The sequence below is a fragment of the Cricetulus griseus genome, chromosome 3, assembly GCF_003668045.3.
Source record: "Cricetulus griseus strain 17A/GY chromosome 3, alternate assembly CriGri-PICRH-1.0, whole genome shotgun sequence".
Lineage (NCBI taxonomy): Eukaryota > Metazoa > Chordata > Mammalia > Rodentia > Cricetidae > Cricetulus > Cricetulus griseus.
In genome coordinates, this window is record NC_048596.1 from 54917879 (window position 1) to 54938788 (window position 20910).

A 20910-nucleotide genomic window follows, 5' to 3' on the forward strand; every position below is an offset into this window, starting at 1 on the left:
CCAGTCCTGGGATTAAAAGTTTGTGTACCAAATCCAACTTCATTTTCCTTTATGGTGATTGATTACAACCTCACTTTCTACAACAGCTTCTTTTTAAACACATGATTGTTGTTTTCCTATAATAACAGCTACTCAAATGATAGAGGTAAAAGGACACAGTTGAGCCTAGGATTTTCAGGTCAGCCTGGGCAACACGATAGGACCCCTTTCAAAAGTAAAAATAAAGTACTTAAGCTAATGTCAGGAAACAGCAGATTTAGAACTCAGAAACTGGTGGTTTTATTTAAGAGAAGAAAATGGAATAATCCTGTATTTCATCAGTTACTTAGAGCTCTGAGCATCACCTAAAACAGTGTTGAGCCAGGTCAGTTTCTATGAGTTCAAGATTAGTCCATTCTACATAGCAGAGTTCTAGTCCAGCCAAGACTACATAGTAAGGCTCTGCCTTTTTTGTTTGTTTTTTTGTTTTTTAAGGCACTCTAAAGGGCTGGTGTAGTGGCCCAGCATTTAAGAGCACTTGCCACTTTGCCACTCTTGCAAGAGGATCCAAATATGGTTGTTAACACCCATTTTGATTGGCTCACTTCAGATCTAACTCTAATTGCAGCAGATCTGGTACCCTCTTCTGACCTGAACTCTATAGGTACCTGCTCTCATGCACATACTCTACATATAATTAAAAGTAAAATACTTTTTTTTAAAGGCCACGTGGTGGCTGGTGCCTATGAATACCAAGCTCACAGAAGAAACAAGGCTGAGTTTGAGGCCAGCCTGGCTATGGAGTGAGACCTTGGTCTCAAAAACAGATACCATTAGAACATTAGGTTGGGTAAGTTTCAAGTTACCATACAGATAGGGACTCTGTGACAATGGTGAATTTAGCACTTATGCTCTTGGCTGTGTTGCAGTGGGGGGACAAAAGGAAGCGGTTTACTCTTCAGAAAGCAATTGTATCCTGTTATAATCTATTTGCTTCTCAGAAATACAGTGAGTAGCATACATGAAAGGAAAAATGATGAGATGAGATAGCCATAATTACATATTTCCTCGAAGAAAAGCCCATTTTAGTGCTGTGATAAAGGGCTTTGAGCATTCTAAAATGTTAAGTTTTACAGTGTTGAAGAAAATCATAGAATTAGAATAGGATTACGTGGAAAAAATAGCATTTAAAGAGTATTGACTTATTATTGATAACGTGAATCAGCATGGATAAGACTGGAAAATGTAAATAAAGCAACTCTCCTACTGTAAGATATTCTTAGTTTCTAAAGCAACTTACTATCTACTAAATAAAAGGCAGAACATGATGCGGTGTGTATAGTACAGGTCTATTCATAGAAGCAAAGTTTGCTCACTGCAAAGAGTTCTTGAGAGGTACACCCTAAGCTGCTTTAAACAGAAAAGCTAAGGGTGATGGCAGTCAAGTGGAAGAATTTGATTGGACTTTATCGCTTTGTTTCTATCTGTTTTGGTCCATTTTACTGATAAAGAATTCCCAATGTATATGCACATATGGAAGAAGCCTTTTGATCAGCTTGGCCAATCATACTTTGTGACATTGTTACTAGAGACATGAAAGCTAGTTCTTTCCTCTATAAAATATCTCTATGGAATTATTAAAATTAATGATAGAGGCTGGAAGTGGAGCTCGGTGTCAGGGAATGTATTTCCATATCAGCACCAAAAATTTTAAACCTTAGTGTTAGTAATTAAAAAGTGGTAACATTATTTGTAGCTACACATCTATGAAATTCATTTATTCCCAGTGCTGGTTTTGGCCTCTAGGCCTTCAAGTCCAATTGTAGAGCAGGCTAAGAAGTAGGCTAAGAAGTACATACAGTCTGCATTTTCAGGCCCTGTGCCCAGAGCAGACACTGAGGGAAAGTGGGAGAGCTTATCCTAAGTGTGGAGGAGGTGCCAGTCCTCTCATACCTGCTAAGACTGTCCTGGTAGATGAAATAAAATTGATTACAGTAACATTCTGTAAAATGGTAACAGCTCTCAGTTTATAAATTGGGAAACTGTTCTTTGTGGTGCAGTAAGTAGACTCAAGCTACTTTGATTTATGATTCTAATATTTTTATCTTTTATCTAAAATTTTACACTAAGTTCACCTGAGGGAGGAGTGTGATAGTACTGAAGCAGAGTTATGGTGGCAAGTAACCATAGAAATAGTAGTTATCTGGGGTTGAAAAGATGGCTCAGTCAGTGGTTAAGATCATTGGCTGCTCTTTCAGAGAACCCAAGTTCCAGTAACAGCACTCATAGGGCAGGCAGCTTATAACCATCTGTAACTCTAGTTCTGTGGAATCTGTTGCTGTCTTCTGTCTACTTCAGTCACCAAGCATGCAAGTGGTATGCATGTATACATTCAGGGGAAACATACATACACACAAAATGAAAATGAAATAAAGTTTAAATATAAAACACCATACAATGAAATTTCATTTGACATTTTCACTAACAAGATATTTGTATGTGCAGGGCGTGTGTGTGTGTGTGTGTGTGTGTGTGTGTGTGTGTGTGTGTGTGTGTGTGTGTATAAATTCCAGAGGGACAACTCTCAGGTATTCTCCCTCAGATGCCCTCCCCACTTTGGTTTTTGTTTGTTTTGGGTTTTTGAGACAGGGTTTTTCTGTGTAGTCCTAGATGTCTTGGAACTCACTCTGTAGACCAGGCTGGCCTCAAACTCACAGAGATCTGCTTGTCTTTGCTTCCCATGTGATAGGATTAATGCTAAGCACTACCACTACCTCCCAGGACTTTGTGGATATGTGTATGGGAGAGCAGGTACCCTTGGTGGCCAGAAGCTTCCGATCCTCTGGAGCTCTGGAGTAAGCCACCCCACATGGGTGCTAGAAACTGAAATTGAGTCTTCATACTTGCAAGGCAGGCTCTTTACTCCCTAGTCTGTAGTTTTTTGTATTTGTTTGGGGGGTGGGTGGTGTTTTGGTTTGGTTTGGTTTTTGGTTTTTCGAGACAGGGTTTCTCTGTGGCTTTGGAGGCTGTCCTGGAACTAGCTCTTGTAGACCATGCTGGTCTCTTGAACTCAACAAAGATCCACCTGCCTCTGCCTCTTCCTCTGTCTCTGCCTCTGTCTCCTGAGTGCTGGGACTAAAGGTGTGTGCCACCACCGCCCGTCGTTCGTCTGTAGACCAGGCTGTCCAGGTAGATTATAAAAATCCACCTGTCAGCCGGGCATTGGTGGCGCACACCTTTAATCCCAGCACTCAGGAGGCAAAGGCAGGCGGATCTCTGTGAGTTTGAGGCCAGCCTGGTCTCCAGAGCGAGTGCCAGGATAGGCTACAAAGCTATACAGAGAAGCCCTGTCTCAAAAACCAAAAACAAAAAAAAAAAAAAAAAAAAAACCACCTGTCTTTGCTTTCTGAATTCTGGAATCAAAGATGTGCACCCATGTGCCAATCTCCTTTTTTTAAACTTATGCTTGTTTGTTTATGTTAATGTACGTATCACCCATATGTCTTAGGGTGCCCTCAAAGGCCAGAAGAGGGTGCCATATATCCTGGAACAAGAGTTGCAGGTAGTTGTGAGCTACCTGGTGTGGTGCTGCTAACTAGACTTAGTCCTCTGAAGAGTGCTCTCAATTGCTCAGCCATTTCTCCAGAATTTAATAATTCACACATTCTTACTGAATAATAGAAAGTTTTAAATAACTCAGTTTTAAGTTAAATATGGTTTCATTTAAAAATTAATTTTTTTCAAGTTTCCTATGTCATAAAAGGCCATGTTCTTCCTCCTTTGTCCTTTGAGATAGGGTCTCTCTGTGCAGCTTAAATTGGTTCTGAAGTTACATCCTCTTGCTTCACATTCCTATGTGCTGGAGTTATATGCCACCATGCACGTTTACACATTCTTTGTTGGCAATTTTTTATTGTTGATTAATTAGAGGAGAGGGGGAAATTAGGACTATTTAATATGTAATTTGAAAATTTACTTGGAGTGAGTTTCCTAGTGGCATTTTTGTTTTTCATCTTTTCTGGTAGATTTTGCTATAACCAGTTTTCTGTGAAGTAGTATGTTTTTCTAAAGTATTTCATCATCCCTCTAGGATGGATAGATAAGCATTTTGTTTTTGTTTTAAGTAATTTATTTAACCTTTTATGTGCATTGGTGTGAAGGTGTCAGATCACCTGAAACCAGAACGACAGTTTTAAACTGCCATGTGGGTCAGCACCCACATGGATTTGAACCCCAGTTCTCTGGAAGAGCAGCCAGTGCTCTTAACCACTGAGCCATCCCTCCAGCCCCCATCAGGAAGGTTCTTATTGCCACAGAAAGCTAAGAAAACCTCTTAATAGAAAGATGATTGATTGTTAACTTTTCATATGAAGTAAACTGAATGTACTTGGTCTTTAAGTCTTAAAATGGAACTTCAAAAGTGAGATGTGAGGTCAGGATGACCATATAAGCATTTCCTGGAAGAACTCAATATAGAGCACAGAAGTGCTTCTTTCATTCTGTATGCTGCAATGGAAATAAGCACATGCAGCATGTGTAGTATACCAGTTACTAGTGAAATCTGGGAGGATCACTTGATTTCCAACTGATCCTGGGCAGGCAACACAGGGAAGCAAACTGTCTGGCAAAAAGTATATTCACAGCCAGGCAGTGTTGGCTCACACCTTTAATCCCAGCACTTGTGAGACAGAGGTGGATCTCTTGTGAGTTCGAGGCCAGCCAGAGGGAGTTCTGGGACCATCAGGGCTACATAGAGAAATCATGTCTTGGTGTGTGTGTTGGGGGGGAGGGGGTGTATTCACAAACACAGCCTTGACACCAGCTCAGATCCTAGGAAGCCTGTTAGGCCACTAAATCTGTTCCAGAAATGCATTGAAATAACTATAACCATTCCTGAGCAAGGTAGCTCCAGGATGATGGTGCTTATTGCCAAACCTAACAACCTCCATTCAGGGACCCACATGATAGAAGTTGCCCTCTGACCTCCACATTCATGCACATGTAAATAAATATGAAGGGGGAGAAAAAGAATGGTAGAGGGAGCTAGAGGGTTATATCAAAGTAGCACTGGCAGTTATGAGGATCTGGAGAATAGAAATTTGAGTCTAAACTGCTGCTCCTTAGCTGCCTTTTCCTGCCCAGCTTCTCCTCCCATGCTGATATGCAGTGTGTGTAGGCCTCTGACCTGTATGAACCTTCCCGTTTTGCTGTAGCCAAGTAAGAGTATATGAACAAATTTTGAACTTCACCCTAGCTCCAAGACCTCTAGACAGTGTAGAAGCTGTCATTAAATAGGATACAGGGCTGTTTTCTTTGTAGAGAATATCAAGAAGGTAGTCCTGCCTGTAAATCCAGCACTGGGAAAGCTCAAGTAGTAGTATTTGAATGAGGCAGGCAAAGCTGATTTAGGAGAAATCTGGGAGTGGTATCTAGAGGGTGAGGCATTCTGGTGGGCAGAAAAGACTGTTGCAGCTATGGGGGGAAGCCTATTCCCCGACATTGTACCTTGTATAGAGTCAAGGGATAGTGTTCCGACCTTAAGTTGCTCCTGGGTACCTTGATTTGGTCACAGTGGAACTGCTAAGAATGCTGTTTATACAGAACTAGAAGCGGGTATGTATTGTGGTTGATGGAAACAGCCATATTTTATCTCAGTTGCCAATAATGTGGTATTTCTGAAGATGTTGATAGAAATACTTGCTGGTAGGGTAAAGCTGTATGAGTATTGGCCGGTGTGAACCAGGCAGGTGACTCAAGAGCTGGAGAATATCATAAGCTGCTGCCATTCCTCCCCAGAGGCTGGGCTCTTTATGGGATCCCGTAGAGGAAAAAAATCTGTACCATTGGTGGGTGAGAGCTCTAGTTATAACAGTAACTGACCCTGAGGGGAACGGTGTAAGACAGATACGGGCCATGGTACACAGGCATTGGTTTACGCGTTCCCTTCCACTGGCGCCTCCTGAAGTCAGCTACCAAGAGCCCTCTAGGGGCTGACCCTGGGCTCTCCGGTTGCAGTGTTGGAGGGAAGGAGCTGGGGCCAGTGCCGGCCAAGCTCCCTCCCCGGCTGTGCTTCCTCCAATCACGAGGAGGCGAGCGACTGCCAAAACACACCCCCTCCGGGTGCTGCCGCAGAACGGCCAGGCCCTCTGCCTGGCTGGCTCACTCGAGCTGAGCTCCCCCTCCTGCCATCTTCCGTTGCAAAGCATTTCTGGGAGCTGCATGTGGGTGACGCAGCAGCATTGTTCGCAGGCACAGGAAGCCGCGGCTGAGCTGAAGGGCTTTAGAAGGAGCTCAGAGTGCTACACGCTGCTCTGAGTAGCCTGAAGGGTTACAGCAGGACTGCCCTGTCTTACATGCTCTGAGAGATTCAGGATTTTCAAGTAAATCAGGATTTTCCTAGAAGCAGAAAAGCTAACTCCTTCCGCACAACTTCCAACACAGAAAGCAAAACAAAGGCGCTGGGGAAACTTCACCCAAGAGCCTCTGCAGCTCCAGAGCAACAAGAAACGCAAGGTCAGGCGGTCGGTTGGCAAGTCCTTTCTGGTTTGGGGTGTGTTTAACTGTAGAGACTTTGTCTCTTGGAAAAGGCAGAACTGCCTGCTGGGCGAGTCCAGGACAATGCTTGTGTTACTTGTGTTTCTTGAGCCGTTGTTAACACTTTTTCTCTAGCTGGTAAGATGTGCTTTGGAACTGGGTTGCTTGGTTTGGGGGGGATACTTACTCCTTGACCAGAAGCCCTCAGTTTTCTTTCTCTTCCTGTGTTCTCTGGGGTGTGGGCCTGTGTTTGAATGTTTTCCCAAATGCCTGGAACCTAGATAGGCAGCAGCCTTTCCGCACTCCACCCACCCCCACCCCCGCTCCTTGATCCTAAATCCCCACTGGCAAAGGGTGGTGGCTTTTTTATGGTTTCTCACAGGGCCTCAGTTAGAGTCTTTATTTAATTTTTTTTATGAAAGCATTGCGGACTCCCAGAAAATTTAAGCTGGGAAGGAAATCTGCATTTCCCTCCACACCCACACATACCCCAGTAATTGAGTGGTGTGTATGCTTACTGCCCCCACCCAGTGCAGCCCACACAGTGTCTCTACCTTCCCTATGCTCCCCACAAAAGTCTGCAGGTAGAAGAATTAGGCTGTTCCCATGAACTTAAGTTCCTTTTCTGCTCTCTTAATCATAGGTTTTTCTGTGCAGTCTGCTTTGCTGAAAGTGGAAAGTCCCTGTTTGTGGACAGCTCAGTTCTCTCCCGCAGAGGAAATGGGCAGAGTCCTACTCCTCCCCTATGCAAAGTGGGGGAGGGGAGCCATGCACTTCTCAGTGCACATTTTGAATGGACTTGAATTTTTCACCCTAGGGAGATTATGAGCTGAGACCAGAACCTTGTCCCACGTGGTACCACACCCTGCCTCTTCACCCCCACACAGTATGGCGCTAACATGAGGCTCTAGAATAGGGTGCCATAGCAACTTGAAGTAAATAAAACGTCTGAAAATGAGATGGGGGAAGGTGTAAGGCATCTGGAGATTTGGCAAAAGTAGATCTTAATAGAGGAACCTTTCAGAATGTAAACAGGTCTTATGAGTCCTATTTCTGAAATTTGGAGTGTGATCTTTAGGTTAAGGAGGAAAACAAAAGTTCTGATTATGAAAGTGCTTGTTAGAGATGACCCGAGTATGCTGTTCCTTCTAGGTCAAAGTTTAGTTTTTGCTGAAACAGTCTGTGTGTGCACTTAAGGCAAGGGTAACCTAGACTTGTATTCGTTTGCTGTAGCATTTCTTTATGGTTCATGCTATCAAAGGGGGGATTTATTTTACTAGGGGGTTTGGGGTTCATAGTTTCAAAGACAAAATGATTTGTCTCAAAATAAAGTCAGCCAATGTGATTCACTTAAGTGGCAGTTTTGTACTGTCATGTTATTCCTAAGCCATCCAGACTTTTATTAAGAACTGTTGATCTAAAACTGTTCCTTTCCCCTTAATGTAATAAATGTAAAGCAGATTGTGTCCGTCCGTCCGTCCGTCCGTCCGTCCATATAATCAGCCTTAGAACAAGTCTGGATATATAGTGGTAGAGTCTTAGCCTAGAATATGCATGTGTGACATTGTGGGTTCAATCCCCAATACTGCTCCCTCTTCTCCCCAAAAAGCAAGTCTTCTGTTGAACCAGGACATTCAAGTTATGTTGTCTTGCTAAATCAGTTATTAGCCACTCATTTTGATACCCCTCTCCCCACATCTACAAAACAACAAAACCCTGATAGGCCAGCATGGTGATGCAGGCCTTTCTTTGATCCCAACACTAAGAAAATAAATGACAAAACTGATAATAATTGCTGCTATAGAAAAGTATAGCAGTAATGTAAAGTTTTACTATCCGGTGTAGAGAACTGCTTGACAAGTAACACTGTAACACCATAGTACCTAGTTGCTTCAGTGTATTAAAAATATAAAGATGTAGTATTGAGCAAGGAAGTCTTTTAATCTGTCTGCGGTAGTTTTTGAGATAAGCCCTCACTGTGTAGCAAGGCTGGTCTGGAACTTGCTATATAGATCTGCTTCCTGAGTCCTGGAATTGCATGCGCAGTATACCCAAGCCAAGGTTAAACCTTGATAGCAGCAGTCCAAGGTTTCTCTTTTATTGTTGTTTACTTGATTTGCAATAAGCCTGTATGAAGGGGAAATGCAGCCAACTTGTTCTTCTTCTCCGTAGTGCTGAAGGGGGCATGGGTAAGGCTGGATCTAAATGCTTTTGAGAGTGCTTGACTTTTGTTTTCACCATACTCAGCCTTTTCCTTCTTCTCTTTGACCTTAGATTTTGCTGGAGGAACTTGCTAGTAGTGATCCCAAGTTAGCCCTCACTGGAGTCCCTATAGTGCAGTGGCCAAAAAGGGATAAGGTAAGAACCTCTGTTTGATCTTCAAGCCACTTCAGTCTATTGCCACTTGATTATTCCATTCTGGAAAGGAAAGACAACTAGAGGTAGATAGGGTTCAGTGCCTTGATAGAGTCGGACAAGGTGGCACAGAGGCTGGTGGATCTCTGTTAGTTTGAGGCCCGCCTGGACTACATTGTGACTTTAGGCCAGCCAGAGCTACATAGTGAGACCCTGTGTCAAAAAAAAAAAACAAAACCCTAGTGGTCCTGCATGGTGGTGAAGGCCTTTCTTTGATCCCAGCACTCAGAAAATAGAGGGAGAAAGATTTCAGTAAGTTCCAGGACTGTCTCGATAAATGAGCAAGTAAATAAAATGATGATAGTCAGTCATTACTTGGTTCTGTTCTGACTCATAGTTCAGGGTGTTTGGCCTCTCACCAATCCTACAGAGGGTCAGATGCTTTGATGTACATTGATTGGCCACAGTAGATGGCTCCTATTTTTCTGATCCAGAAACTCAGCTAAACATGATTTAAAGCTAATTTAAATTCATATATATGTATCTAAGACTAGAAGGTGGTTTGTTTTTTGTTTTGTTTTGTTTTTCAAGACAGTTTCTCTGTGTAGCTTTGGAGCCTGTCCTAGAACTTGCTTTGTAGACCAAGCTGACATGGAACTCTCAGAGATCTACCTGCCTCTGCCTCCCCAAGTGCTGTGCCACCACTGCCAGTCAGTCTAGATTTTTTTGTTTTGGTGGGACCATGATTCCAAGATTTACCACCCTCCCCTTTTTGAAATGGGGTCTCACAAAGTATACAGAGCTGACCTTGAACTCATGGCCTTCTCTACCTCCTATGTTCTGGGATTACAGGTAGATTACCATTACATCAAGCTAAGATTAAAAAGAATTTCCATCAGCTAATAAATTGTCAATTATCTTTTTTTATTTTTTTTCATGCCCTTGTAGCTTAGATCCTGTATTACTGTCTGTGACAGAATTGGTGTATTCTGTCCATGAGCCAAATTAGGCTCCTCTTCAGTATTTCCTAGCTGGCAGTTACAAAGAAAGCCTTAACATTCCAGAGGTGTTTAGGCAGAGCACTAACATTCTGGGGTTGAATAATGTCTTTAAAGAGACCCCTTCCCTCTTCCTCATTGTAGGAGTCCCACTTGCTGTGAGGGACTGCCTCAAAACAATTCAGTCATTTATGGCTGTTGATTATTTTGTGTTAGAAAATTGTTAAGAAATGATGAGAGCCGGGCTTGGTGGTGCATGCCTTTAATCCCAGCACTCGGGAGGCAGAGGCAGGCGGATCTCTGAGTTCAAGGCCAGCCTGGTCTCCAGAGCGAGTGCTCCGATAGGCTCCAAAGATGCACAGAGAAACCCTGTCTCAAAAAACCAAAAAAAAAAAGAAGAAGAAGAAATGATGAGAAATTAAAGAAGTAGAAGAATATGGTCTTATCCCTGGAAAGGTCCCTAGCAAGGTAAATAAACACAGGTGTTAAAATATAAACATTATCGTTTATTCCACACTTATATGTTATTAGATGAAGTATAACAAGTTATGTGCTGCCTATGTGCTATCTAAATGAATGATAAATTAATAAGACTAGTTTCACCTTCCAGGACTTTGCCGTCCTGTTTGAGTGGGAAGTTTGGGCCTTTTGGTGATTTCATTACAAGGCACTTAACCCCTACAGCTTTAGGGAGGGGCAAGACTTACAGTTCTCTAAATTGAAAGGGGTATCATTGTTAGGACAGGGGTTGATTTTTCTATCAGTTTTGAGGTTCTGTAGATTGATATAGCAGTCACAGTGTCAATAGCTCTATAACATTTGGAAATAGCCATAGATAATAAGTAATAAATGAATATGGCTGTGTTCCAATAAAAGTTTATTAAAAATAGGCAGGGGGCAGACTTGCCTACAGACAAGGCTTTGCCAAGTCCTAGGTCAGGTACATTGCCATGTAATAGTCTGCCCAGATAAGGTTGACCTCACTGCTTTCTTTTTCCAGCTTAAATTCCCTACCAGGCCAAAGGTAAGGGTTCCTACCATTCCCATCACAAAGCCTCACACCATGAAGCCCGCTCCGCGCTTAACGCCTGTGAGGCCTGCTGCTGCCTCCCCCATTGTGTCTGGAGCCAGGCGGAGAAGAGTACGCTGCAGGAAATGCAAAGCGTGTGTTCAAGGAGAATGTGGTGTCTGCCACTATTGCAGGGACATGAAGAAGTTTGGTGGGCCTGGACGCATGAAGCAATCCTGTGTCCTCAGACAGTGCTTAGCAGTAAGTGATCTTCTGGGTAAAAGATTTTTCGGGAGTGGTGCTTGTGCTAGAGAGACTATGTAATATTCCTCCTATGTAAGTCAGAGAGACTCAGCAGAGATGGAGTTCCTCTCTCCCTGAGTTCAGAAGGAAGATATCTAGTATGAAAATAATCGAATGTTTTGGCTGTACTCATCTAATGTTCAAACAGAGTACTAGTATTTGAAAAGCAGTTCAGTTTTCTGTTCCTTCCTTATTAAGAAAGGACATATGAGACCAAAGGCAAGCCAACAAAGAGTGAATTAATTACCTCTGACAGTCTCTTCTTACTACCTTGTCTTTGTGCATCCCAGGTGAACTATGTCTCCCATCTTCATTTAAAGAGAACATGAAATTAAAAGGTTCTAAATCTGGTGTCCTGATCTTTGTCCTCTTGTAGCCCAGACTGCCTCATTCAGTTACGTGTTCCCTCTGTGGAGAAGTGGATCAGAATGAAGAGACACAAGACTTTGAAAAGAAGCTCATGGAATGCTGCATTTGCAATGAGATAGTTCATCCAGGCTGCCTCCAGGTAAAGAGATGCTTAAAGGCCCTTGACAGAAGGGTGGATGGAACACCTGTCAGTGAGGCTGTTACCATCTCTACTGTAGACTTTCAGCTCCCTGGTTACAGGGAGCCATTTAACATTAGCTCATTGTTCATATGTCTACTTTGATTTAGGCTGTGTGATAGTTCTTCAGGATAGAAAAATATACAACATAGACCAGTTCACATTCCAGTGAACAGTGAGGCCTCTAAGTCTCCAGGCCATTGTCATAAAACTTGTAGACTTGTTTAAGGATGCTTCAAGCTCCCAGACATCTCTGCTGTGTCCCTTATATCTCTGGATATGAGCTCCTATTGTAGCTCATTGCGGCTGAGATTTAGAACTCAACCTCAAAGGTGGAGTTATGTGATCTACCTTAAATTTTACATTCCCAGAATGCCCCAGGTGATTCTGATACATGGCCAAAAAAGAGAAGGCATGTTTTTTACATGTATTTTTTTTTTCTTAAATCTTTATGACAAGCCTGTGATGTTGGATCTGTCAAATTTAGGTCTCAGGTATATGAGTGACTGGCGTGGTGAGACACACCTTTAGTCCCAGTTACTCTGAGGTGAGAAAATGGCTTTAGCCTATAAGTTTGACATAATAAGACCCCCCTTCCCAAAGTTGAGTAGGTGGATGAGTGGGTGGTCAGGTGAATATGCATGGGTGCTGGTACTTTGGCTTTGATAGAAAGTATCAACAATTAAGGGCTTCTACCTAGTGATTAGAGGACATTGTCAGTGATGATGGCAGTCTGCACAATTTCAGAAAGATTAAAAATGTGAAAAACAGCTGATTGGTGGTGGCTCACACCCTTAACACCAGTACTCAGGAGCCAGAGACGGGTGGATCTCTGTGAGTTTCAGCATAGCCAGGGCTACACAGACAAGCCCTGTCTCGAAAAACAAAACAAAAAACAAATACATGTGTTGGAGCTGATAAAAGCTAAATGTAAGTGGCATATGCCTGCAATCCCTGTATTTGGTAGGTTCAGGCAGAAGTTTTCTAAGTTTAAGACCTTAACCCAAGAGGGCATTCGAGGAAGAAAGAACAGAATTGGTAAAGTAGTCCCTCCCTGTGGCTAATTGTTAAAATACCAAGTGCCTTTCTGAGCAGCTTTCTTTTTGTTTTGACACATTCTCCTTGTATTTGGTCAGAACTCACTTTGTAGATTAGGCTGACCTTGAATTTACTGAGATCATTCTGCCTCTGCCTCTCAAGTACTGAAATTACAGGCAAATGCTACCATATCCAGCCATCAACACTTTGAATTTAGTTTTTAACCACAAACCAGGGTTTGTGTTACTATATCTCAAGCAATTGAGTGGATGCATTGTTACGTGTATCTACATTTTATAGTGGAGAACCCTGAGTCACAGAAACTAAACCATTGATCTCTGAATCTCAGTAGTTATTAGTTTGCCCAAATAGCAAGGTAGGGTCTGGTGCCATTGACATGAGATGTTTAGAGTAGGAAATGCAATTCTGAAAAATCTCTTTAGGGAGCCTGCAATCATAGTGGATCAAATTAGTCAGTTTACTAGTTGCTGGAAGTGGGTGTTATTACTGTCTTTAATTCCCATGTAGACCAGTATGTTTAGAAATAATACCGGCACTTGGTAGGCAGAAGCAGGAAGATCTCTGAGTTAGAGGCCAGCCTGGTTCACACAAAGAAACCCTGTCTCCAGGAGGGGGGGGGGGTGGATTGGATGACTTTTCCCGTTTCTTCCTACCTATGTTACTGTGTTATATAGAAGGCAGAGGAGACTAACTTTTTAAACATCCCTATCTGCCTATAGATGGATGGAGAGGGGTTACTTAACGAGGAATTGCCAAATTGCTGGGAGTGTCCAAAGTGTTACCAGGAAGACAGCTCGGAGAAAGCCCAGGTAAAGAAAATGTTCAGTCTGGTAGGTTGCTGTGCACTGGACTTTACAGTAGTATCCATGGGCTTTCTCTGACCCAAGATTTTGTTTTGTTTATTGTTTGTTTGTGGGTTTTTTGTTTGGGGTTGGGGGGTGTTTTAGTTTTTATTTTTTTGTTTGGTTGGGGTTTTTTGTTTGGGATTTGGTTTTTAGGGTTATTTATAGTTTTTTAAGTTTTTGCTTTTTATATTACTAAATACTGTTCCACTTGGGATTCCTGGTGTCATCTTTATTCTGTAGGGTACTAGAAAGGCAGGAACCATCATCCCTGGGCTATTGAGTTGGAGAATTAGGTATGTCCTGAGGAATGTAACTAATTGGGAGGCAGGCTTAGCCTGTGGTGCTGTTGCATATTGGATTTATACACTAGAGTTTCCAGTTAAGCAAGTTTACTTTTTTTTTTTTTTTTTTTGTCATATTTCCCTCTTTGTCCTTACCTGCTGCATTCGCCCAAATGTGCAATTCAGAAGCAATTCCAAAGCCATTCCACTAGAGAGAATGGGAACCAGCTTCATGACCTTAGCCCAGGGCAGCTAAGGTTGTTGTCCTAATGATCACCAGTAACATCAGAGCCAAAAGGACTGTGATTATTCATTTATTCGTGCTGGCAAGGCTGGACCTGCTGAGGGCACAGACAGCAGGAGATGGCTGCCTCCTGTCAGTTCTTCAAGGATCCTGCATAGGCAAGAGGAAGAAGCATGAAGAAATTTCTTCCTCTTGGGCTCTGGGGCAGTTGAAATTTTAGTCAAGAGTTTTTTGGTATTTTTGAGACAAGATTATACATTTGCTGGCCTGAAATTCAACTATGTAGATCAGGCTGGCTTTGAACTCAGATCCAACTGCTTCTGCCTCCTCAATGCTGAGATTAAAGGTATAGGCCCTATGTCATGCTAGTTGAAATATTTTTGAGAATGAGGTTTTGTGGAGCTGACTACTCTTTTAAAGTTCTCGTTTCATGTTCTTGAACTAGTAGCTTTTGAATTTGTCTTCACTGGTGCAGTTGAGGGTAGCAAATGCTGTTTCTATTGCATTTTAATATGCTGTGAAAGCTAGCTCCAGAACAAAGATGGAGCTAGTGACCAAGAATGTCAAGAGCAAAAGAAATAAAGACCAGGATTGTTGGTGGTGACAGAATGTCTCCTTGTGGAAAATCCGATTTATTAATAGGGCATTTAGTGGCATGTGTTGACTGAATTTTGTTACAGCATAGCAAAGGTGGTCACAGGAAAGCATAGGCATCTGGAAAGAGCAGGTCCTACAGGATGAGATCTGGGCTTTGTGGGATTCTTCACTGTAATAGTAAGCAGGTCTCTGAGGTGATGGGGTTCCTTAGGGAGAACTGAATTGAGCTGCTATAGAGTTGACAGCTGAGAGGCAGTGAAGTCTGGTACTTTCTGCTCCTGCTTCTTTGTCCATGGTTAGATGAACTGTTTTTCTCTCATCAACATGGATGCATCACTGATTGTGAAAGAACTAAATTAGAGACATAAATAAAAATGGTCAAGTTACACAAAGGACACAAATGTAATGCTAAATAAAATAGTATTTTTACCCAAGACATACCCAAAATTTGAGGTGCAATGAATCTGGTAGGGTGCAGAATCAAGAAGCCTTGTTCTAGATTTTACTTCTTTTTACTTGACAAAAGCCTTTTCTCACAGATTGGCTTCCCAAGTGACCATATAAGGATTTTGTGTTCTGAAATCAGCATTCTGTGGCCTGGGTGTGAGTTCAGTTGCTGATCTTTACAATCTGAATCATGGGCTCTGAGGAAATCGCCCCCTTAGGCAGCAGCAACCTGGCTTCTCTCAGGTTCTTCTTGTTACTTTAGAAGGTTTAGAAAAAAGGAAGCACTGGTGTTTCTTTTCTGGGCATTTTGCAGAAGCGGAAAATAGAAGAGAGTGATGAAGAAGCTGTGCAAGCCAAAGTCTTACGGCCACTGAGGAGCTGCGAGGAGCCCCTCACACCCCCGCCTCACTCACCTACTTCCATGCTGCAGCTCATCCACGACCCGGTTTCTCCCCGGGGTATGGTGACTCGGTCATCCCCTGGGGCTGGCCCCAGTGACCACCACAGTGCCAGCCGTGATGAGCGCTTCAAACGGCGGCAGTTGCTGCGGCTACAAGCCACAGAGCGCACCATGGTACGGGAAAAGGAGAACAATCCCAGCGGCAAAAAGGAGCTGTCTGAAGTTGAGAAAGCCAAGATCCGGGGATCGTACCTCACTGTCACGCTACAGAGGCCCACCAAAGAGCTCCACGGGACCTCCATTGTGCCCAAGCTGCAGGCCATCACAGCTTCCTCTGCCAACCTCCGCCCTAACCCCCGTGTGCTGATGCAGCACTGCCCAGCTCGAAACCCCCAACGTGGGGATGAGGAGGGGCTGGGGGGAGAGGAGGAGGAAGAGGAGGAGGAGGAAGATGACAGTGCAGAGGAGGGGGGTGCAGCCAGGCTGAATGGCCGGGGCAGTTGGGCTCAGGATGGAGACGAAAGCTGGATGCAGCGGGAGGTCTGGATGTCTGTCTTCCGCTACCTCAGCCGCAAAGAACTCTGTGAATGTATGCGAGTGTGCAAGACGTGGTATAAATGGTGAGCAGGGATACATGGGTCAGGAATATAGGGGTAGGGGTGTAGATGGCAGGTCTTCTTTCTGTATGCACTGTGATATCTGTAGGCGTGTCAAAGTCTTTTAAAGGAGTAAAAGGACCTAGTCTATGGGTTATCCATTGTACCTACAGATAGATATTGGGGGAATTTGACCCTTTGCCTCCTCTCCCTGCTTTGTTTCACTGTCTCTCTGCTGGGGAAAGGCAAACTGATTTAAGAGATGGATTTGTATGGTTTGTTCTAAAATGTAGGGTCTCAGAGGTTGTAAGCCTGTCGTCCCTCTCCTAACTGACTATGTGCTGCTTGAGAGTGTGACAAGCTAGGTAGTGGTCCCATGTTCATGACAGGATCGTGCCAGGAGGAATAGGTGGACTTACCAGAATGAATTTGAAGGTGCTCCAACTTTTCCAGTTGTAGTACTCTCTGGTCTCCTCCTCTATGTTCAGCTTCCAGTTTGAATTATACCCAGAATTGAATCATTCTTCAACTGAAAAGCAGAGCCCACTTCTGAAGCTGAGACTTAATCCTTCCTAGTGGATCATTTTATTTCTCCACCAGTTGGACAGACACTTAGTAGGGACAATCCCTAGAGCTAATGATCCAAGAAATTACTGTGGGGCATTGTTTTCTATAAGGGTGTATAGTTTTTATTTTGGTCACGTACTATATTACTGTTTTTCCCAAAATCTGGTGTTCTGACCAGCAGTATATATCTGGGAACTTTTTTAGAGTGTGGTAGTACACATGTAATCCCATCATTCGGGAGATGGGCAAAAAAGAAGGGGGTGGGGAGGAGAGGGAAGCAGATCCCTAAGCCTGCAGAATCAGAGCCTCTGGGATGGGTCTAGTAGTGTATTCTGGCATGGTGTGTGTGTATTTGTTTGTTTATTTATTTATTTATTTATTTATTTATTTATTTGAGGACTCCTGCCATCAAGATTTGGTGTGCCATCAGTGAGATTTTGTCAGTCTAATAACTTTGCTAATACAAAGCTTATTTCTTCAATTAGAATTAATGTATGATATACCAAAAAATCTCTTTTTCTTTTTGTCAAGTAACTGGGCCTGCCAGGCTCTACTCCTTGGTTTTCAGGCCAAGACACATAATAAGGCTCCTGTTAAATATTATCTCCTTGTGCCCTGCCAGGCATACTAAGTTCAGGGGCCAGGACTGTAACATTGAATAGAAGCCTGCATGGTGCGGTGCTGTCTATAGACAGCAGTAGAAAGGCCTCTGTCATTCATTTTCTGACTAATCAGCCTAGAAAATGTTGAGGGAGAGTCTCGCTTGGCCAAGGCAAGGTGTGATATAGTGATGCTCAGTTGCATCCTTCAATTCTCTCAAGTGCAAATGACAAGGGAAAGGAGCAAGCTAAGGAGTTCTAGGCAGTACGAAATGAAGAAATTTTAAAATTACAAAAATTATATGGAAACCTATTTATTATCTTGTAACCAAGTTAAAAATTAAAGTATTTTTAAAAATTGTTTAAATGTTCTTGTACACCTTTCAACAGAAGCCGTACTGTTTTAGTATAAAGGAAGGGAATGCAGCATACTATTGTGTGGGCTAGCCAAACCATTCCCTGCTTAACCTAGATTTGCAAAATGTCTAGTTGTTGTGAAGAACAAGGCAGTTTTTACCTGACTCTAAGGCACAAAATGACAGTGATCCTTGGTTTTCTACAGGAGAAGTTAGAGGAATGGCCTTCAGGTATTCTGCCTTTACCAGAAGCCTTCTAGCAGAGTGCATTATGTGTGCCTTTGACAGGAATATCAAGTTAGTTAAATTCTCTTCCCTCTTACAGGTGCTGTGATAAACGACTTTGGACAAAAATTGACTTGAGTAGGTGTAAGGCCATCGTACCCCAAGCTCTCAGTGGCATCATCAAGCGGCAGCCAGTAAGCCTCGACCTTAGTTGGACTAACATCTCCAAAAAGCAGCTGACGTGGTTGGTCAATAGGCTGCCAGGTAGGTGAGCAGCCAGACCTAGAGGACCAGCAGGGAACATTAGGCTATAGTCAGCATTGCTTAGAACTGATCCAGTGGAGTGTGAGACAGTAGTCCTGTACCATAACTGTCTTTCTGAATAATAAGAGATTTATTTAACCTAGGGCCACTGTGACTGCCAGTCTGTAAGGCATTGCTGTATTGGTGACTGCACTAGACACAAAATGATTGGGTTGCTGCTGCCAGCCCTGCACATTTCCTGAGCATAGAAGAAGAAATTTAAGTCAGATTTTTGCCTCCATCAGCCCCCAGTTAGCTCTTCAGCATCTTGGGGTCCCAGAAGGACAAGCCACACAGCATCTGTTGCTCTAGTAGAAACTAAGTAGTTGGGTCTTTATTATTTTTTTTTTTTAAGCGTATATGAATGTGGGTTAGAGTACATTGTCGAACCCCAGAGCTTGCATATGATTTGGCTAGTCTTGATATACAGTTTATAGAGATCCTATCTCTTTTCAATGCTGTAATTACTAGCAAGCTACCATGTCTGCCTGGCATTTATGTGGTTTCTGGGGATATGAATTCTGGTCTTGTTTGAGTGGTAACTACTTTTAATTGCTTAGCTATTTCCCTCACCACATCCCACCCAGCAGTTGTTTTTTGTTTGTTTTGTTTTGAGATAGTCTCACTTTGTGTCCTTAAACTATGCAGAACTCAGAGATCAGCCTGCCTATGCCTTCTAAGTGCTGGGATTATCACACGCAGCTCCAGCAATTGTTACTTTGTTTGTTTTGGGGTGTTTTATTTTGTTTTTTGTTTGTTTGCTTGCTTGTTTGTTTTGTTTTGTTTTTCCCCTTTCAAGACAGGGTTTCTCTGTGTAGCCCTGGCTATCCTGGAACTCACTCTGTAGGCCAGGCTGCCCTTGAACTCAGAGGTCCACCTGCCTCTGCTTCCAAGTGCTGGGTTTAAAGCTGTGTGCCGCCACCACCAGCTTTCCAGCAGTTGGTTTGTTTGTTTGTGGGGTTTTTTATTATTCTTGTTTTTGTTTGTTCGAGATAGTGTTTCTCTGTAGCTTTGGAGCCTGTCCTGGAACCTCTGTAGACCAGCAGTTGGTTTTAACACCAAAATAAAAGTTATAACTTGGAGGCCTAGACAACATGACATTCTTTTTTTTAAAGATTTATTTATTTTGTGTACAACGTTCTGCCTCCATATATGCTTGCATGCCAGAAGAGGGCACCAGATCTCATTACAGATGGTTGTGAGCCACCATCTGTTGCTGGGAATTGAACTCAGGACCTCTGGAAGAACAGTCAGTGCTCTTAACCTCCAAGCCATCTCTCCAGCCCCCACCATGACAATCTTTAGACTTGGTTACTAGATTAGAACACGGTCCTTCTCTCCCATTACACTGGAGATCTATTCCCTTTTCCCAGATCAGCTGGTAACTGAGGCTTTGAATTCTCTATCTGCAGAGTATGTTGTATGTCTGTTTCCATTTGTTGCAGGACTAAAAGACCTCCTTCTAGCGGGCTGTTCCTGGTCTGCGGTCTCTGCCCTCAGCACATCCAGCTGCCCCCTTCTCAGGACACTTGATCTTCGGTGGGCAGTAGGAATTAAAGACCCTCAAATTCGGGACTTGCTGACTCCACCCACAGATAAACCAGGTATGATCTCAGCCTGCCTAGTCATGTGTGTCTGTCTTGAGGTAGTTTTCTTTTTGGACAGACCTGGACACTTAAAGGTCTCAGAATTAAACTGTGGAAAAATAGAAGAGTACACGGCTAAAATATAGAGGTTATGTACAAGCAGATAACTCCCACAAACAGGAGACAGTCCATTCTATGAATTTAGTTTGGGCCCAGAGAGCATAAACCTGAGAAAGTCTTGCTCAGTGTAGGACATTGAAAATTCACACTGGGTGATACACTGATTCACAGGACTGTGAGGAAGGAGGGCCCATTCCACACATCACCTTGGAAGTACGCATACAATCTGACACTGAGAAGACAGAAAACTAACCATGTTTTCTAGAAATATTCACTTCCTATGGAAAAGGTTAAATGTGGCTGTTTTGCTTCTTGACCCTATCAAGGGGATCCTAGAAAACACGTATCACATAGCTGTTGCCACCTTGGAGCTTTGATAGAGAATTAAAAGTTGGATCTAAGCTTTTTAGTTTTTTCTAGACAGGGTTTCACTATGTAGCTCTGGCTATCCTGGAACTTGCTATGCAAACTAGGTGGCCTTGAACTCGGAGAGATCACCTGTCTCTGCCTCCTGAATGCTAGGGTTAAAAGCAGCGTGTGCCACCACTGCCCAGCATAAACTCTTTCCTTGCATGTGCAGGTCAGGACAATCGAAGCAAGCTCCGGAACATGACAGACTTCCGGCTGGCAGGCCTTGACATCACAGATGCCACTCTCCGACTCATCATTCGCCACATGCCCCTTTTGTCTCGACTTGACCTCAGTCACTGCAGCCACCTTACAGATCAGTCCTCCAACCTACTCACTGCTGTCGGGTCTTCCACTCGATACTCCCTCACAGAGCTCAATATGGCAGGTATGGTGCTGCTTTTATACTTGGGGTATTGTGATAGCCCTGCTTTCTGAACGAAACCGTGTTTACTTACTGATTCACATTTGCATGGTTCAGTGGTCCCCATCCCCCATATCAGGGACCTCAACAACTGCTTGTAACTCTAGCTCCTGGGCATCTGATACCTT

At 43.2% G+C, this 20910-nt stretch overlaps 1 protein-coding gene across 3 annotated transcripts in view; it reads left to right on the forward strand.

The window, feature by feature from the left end:
* The window catches only part of Kdm2a (lysine demethylase 2A), a 65440-nt gene that overhangs the window by 40465 nt on the left and 4065 nt on the right, over positions 1 to 20910 (forward strand). For 2 of the 3 annotated variants that reach the window (XM_027408683.2, XM_027408682.2), the window contains exons 13-20: positions 8788 to 8871; positions 10867 to 11136; positions 11555 to 11686; positions 13504 to 13593; positions 15512 to 16218; positions 18042 to 18205; positions 19690 to 19848; positions 20531 to 20746. In XM_027408683.2, the coding sequence (XP_027264484.1) occupies positions 8788 to 8871; positions 10867 to 11136; positions 11555 to 11686; positions 13504 to 13593; positions 15512 to 16218; positions 18042 to 18205; positions 19690 to 19848; positions 20531 to 20746 (1822 nt within the window). The remainder of the gene's footprint in view (positions 1 to 8787; positions 8872 to 10866; positions 11137 to 11554; positions 11687 to 13503; positions 13594 to 15511; positions 16219 to 18041; positions 18206 to 19689; positions 19849 to 20530; positions 20747 to 20910) is intronic. The other variant, XM_035442048.1, reaches the window with a different exon arrangement.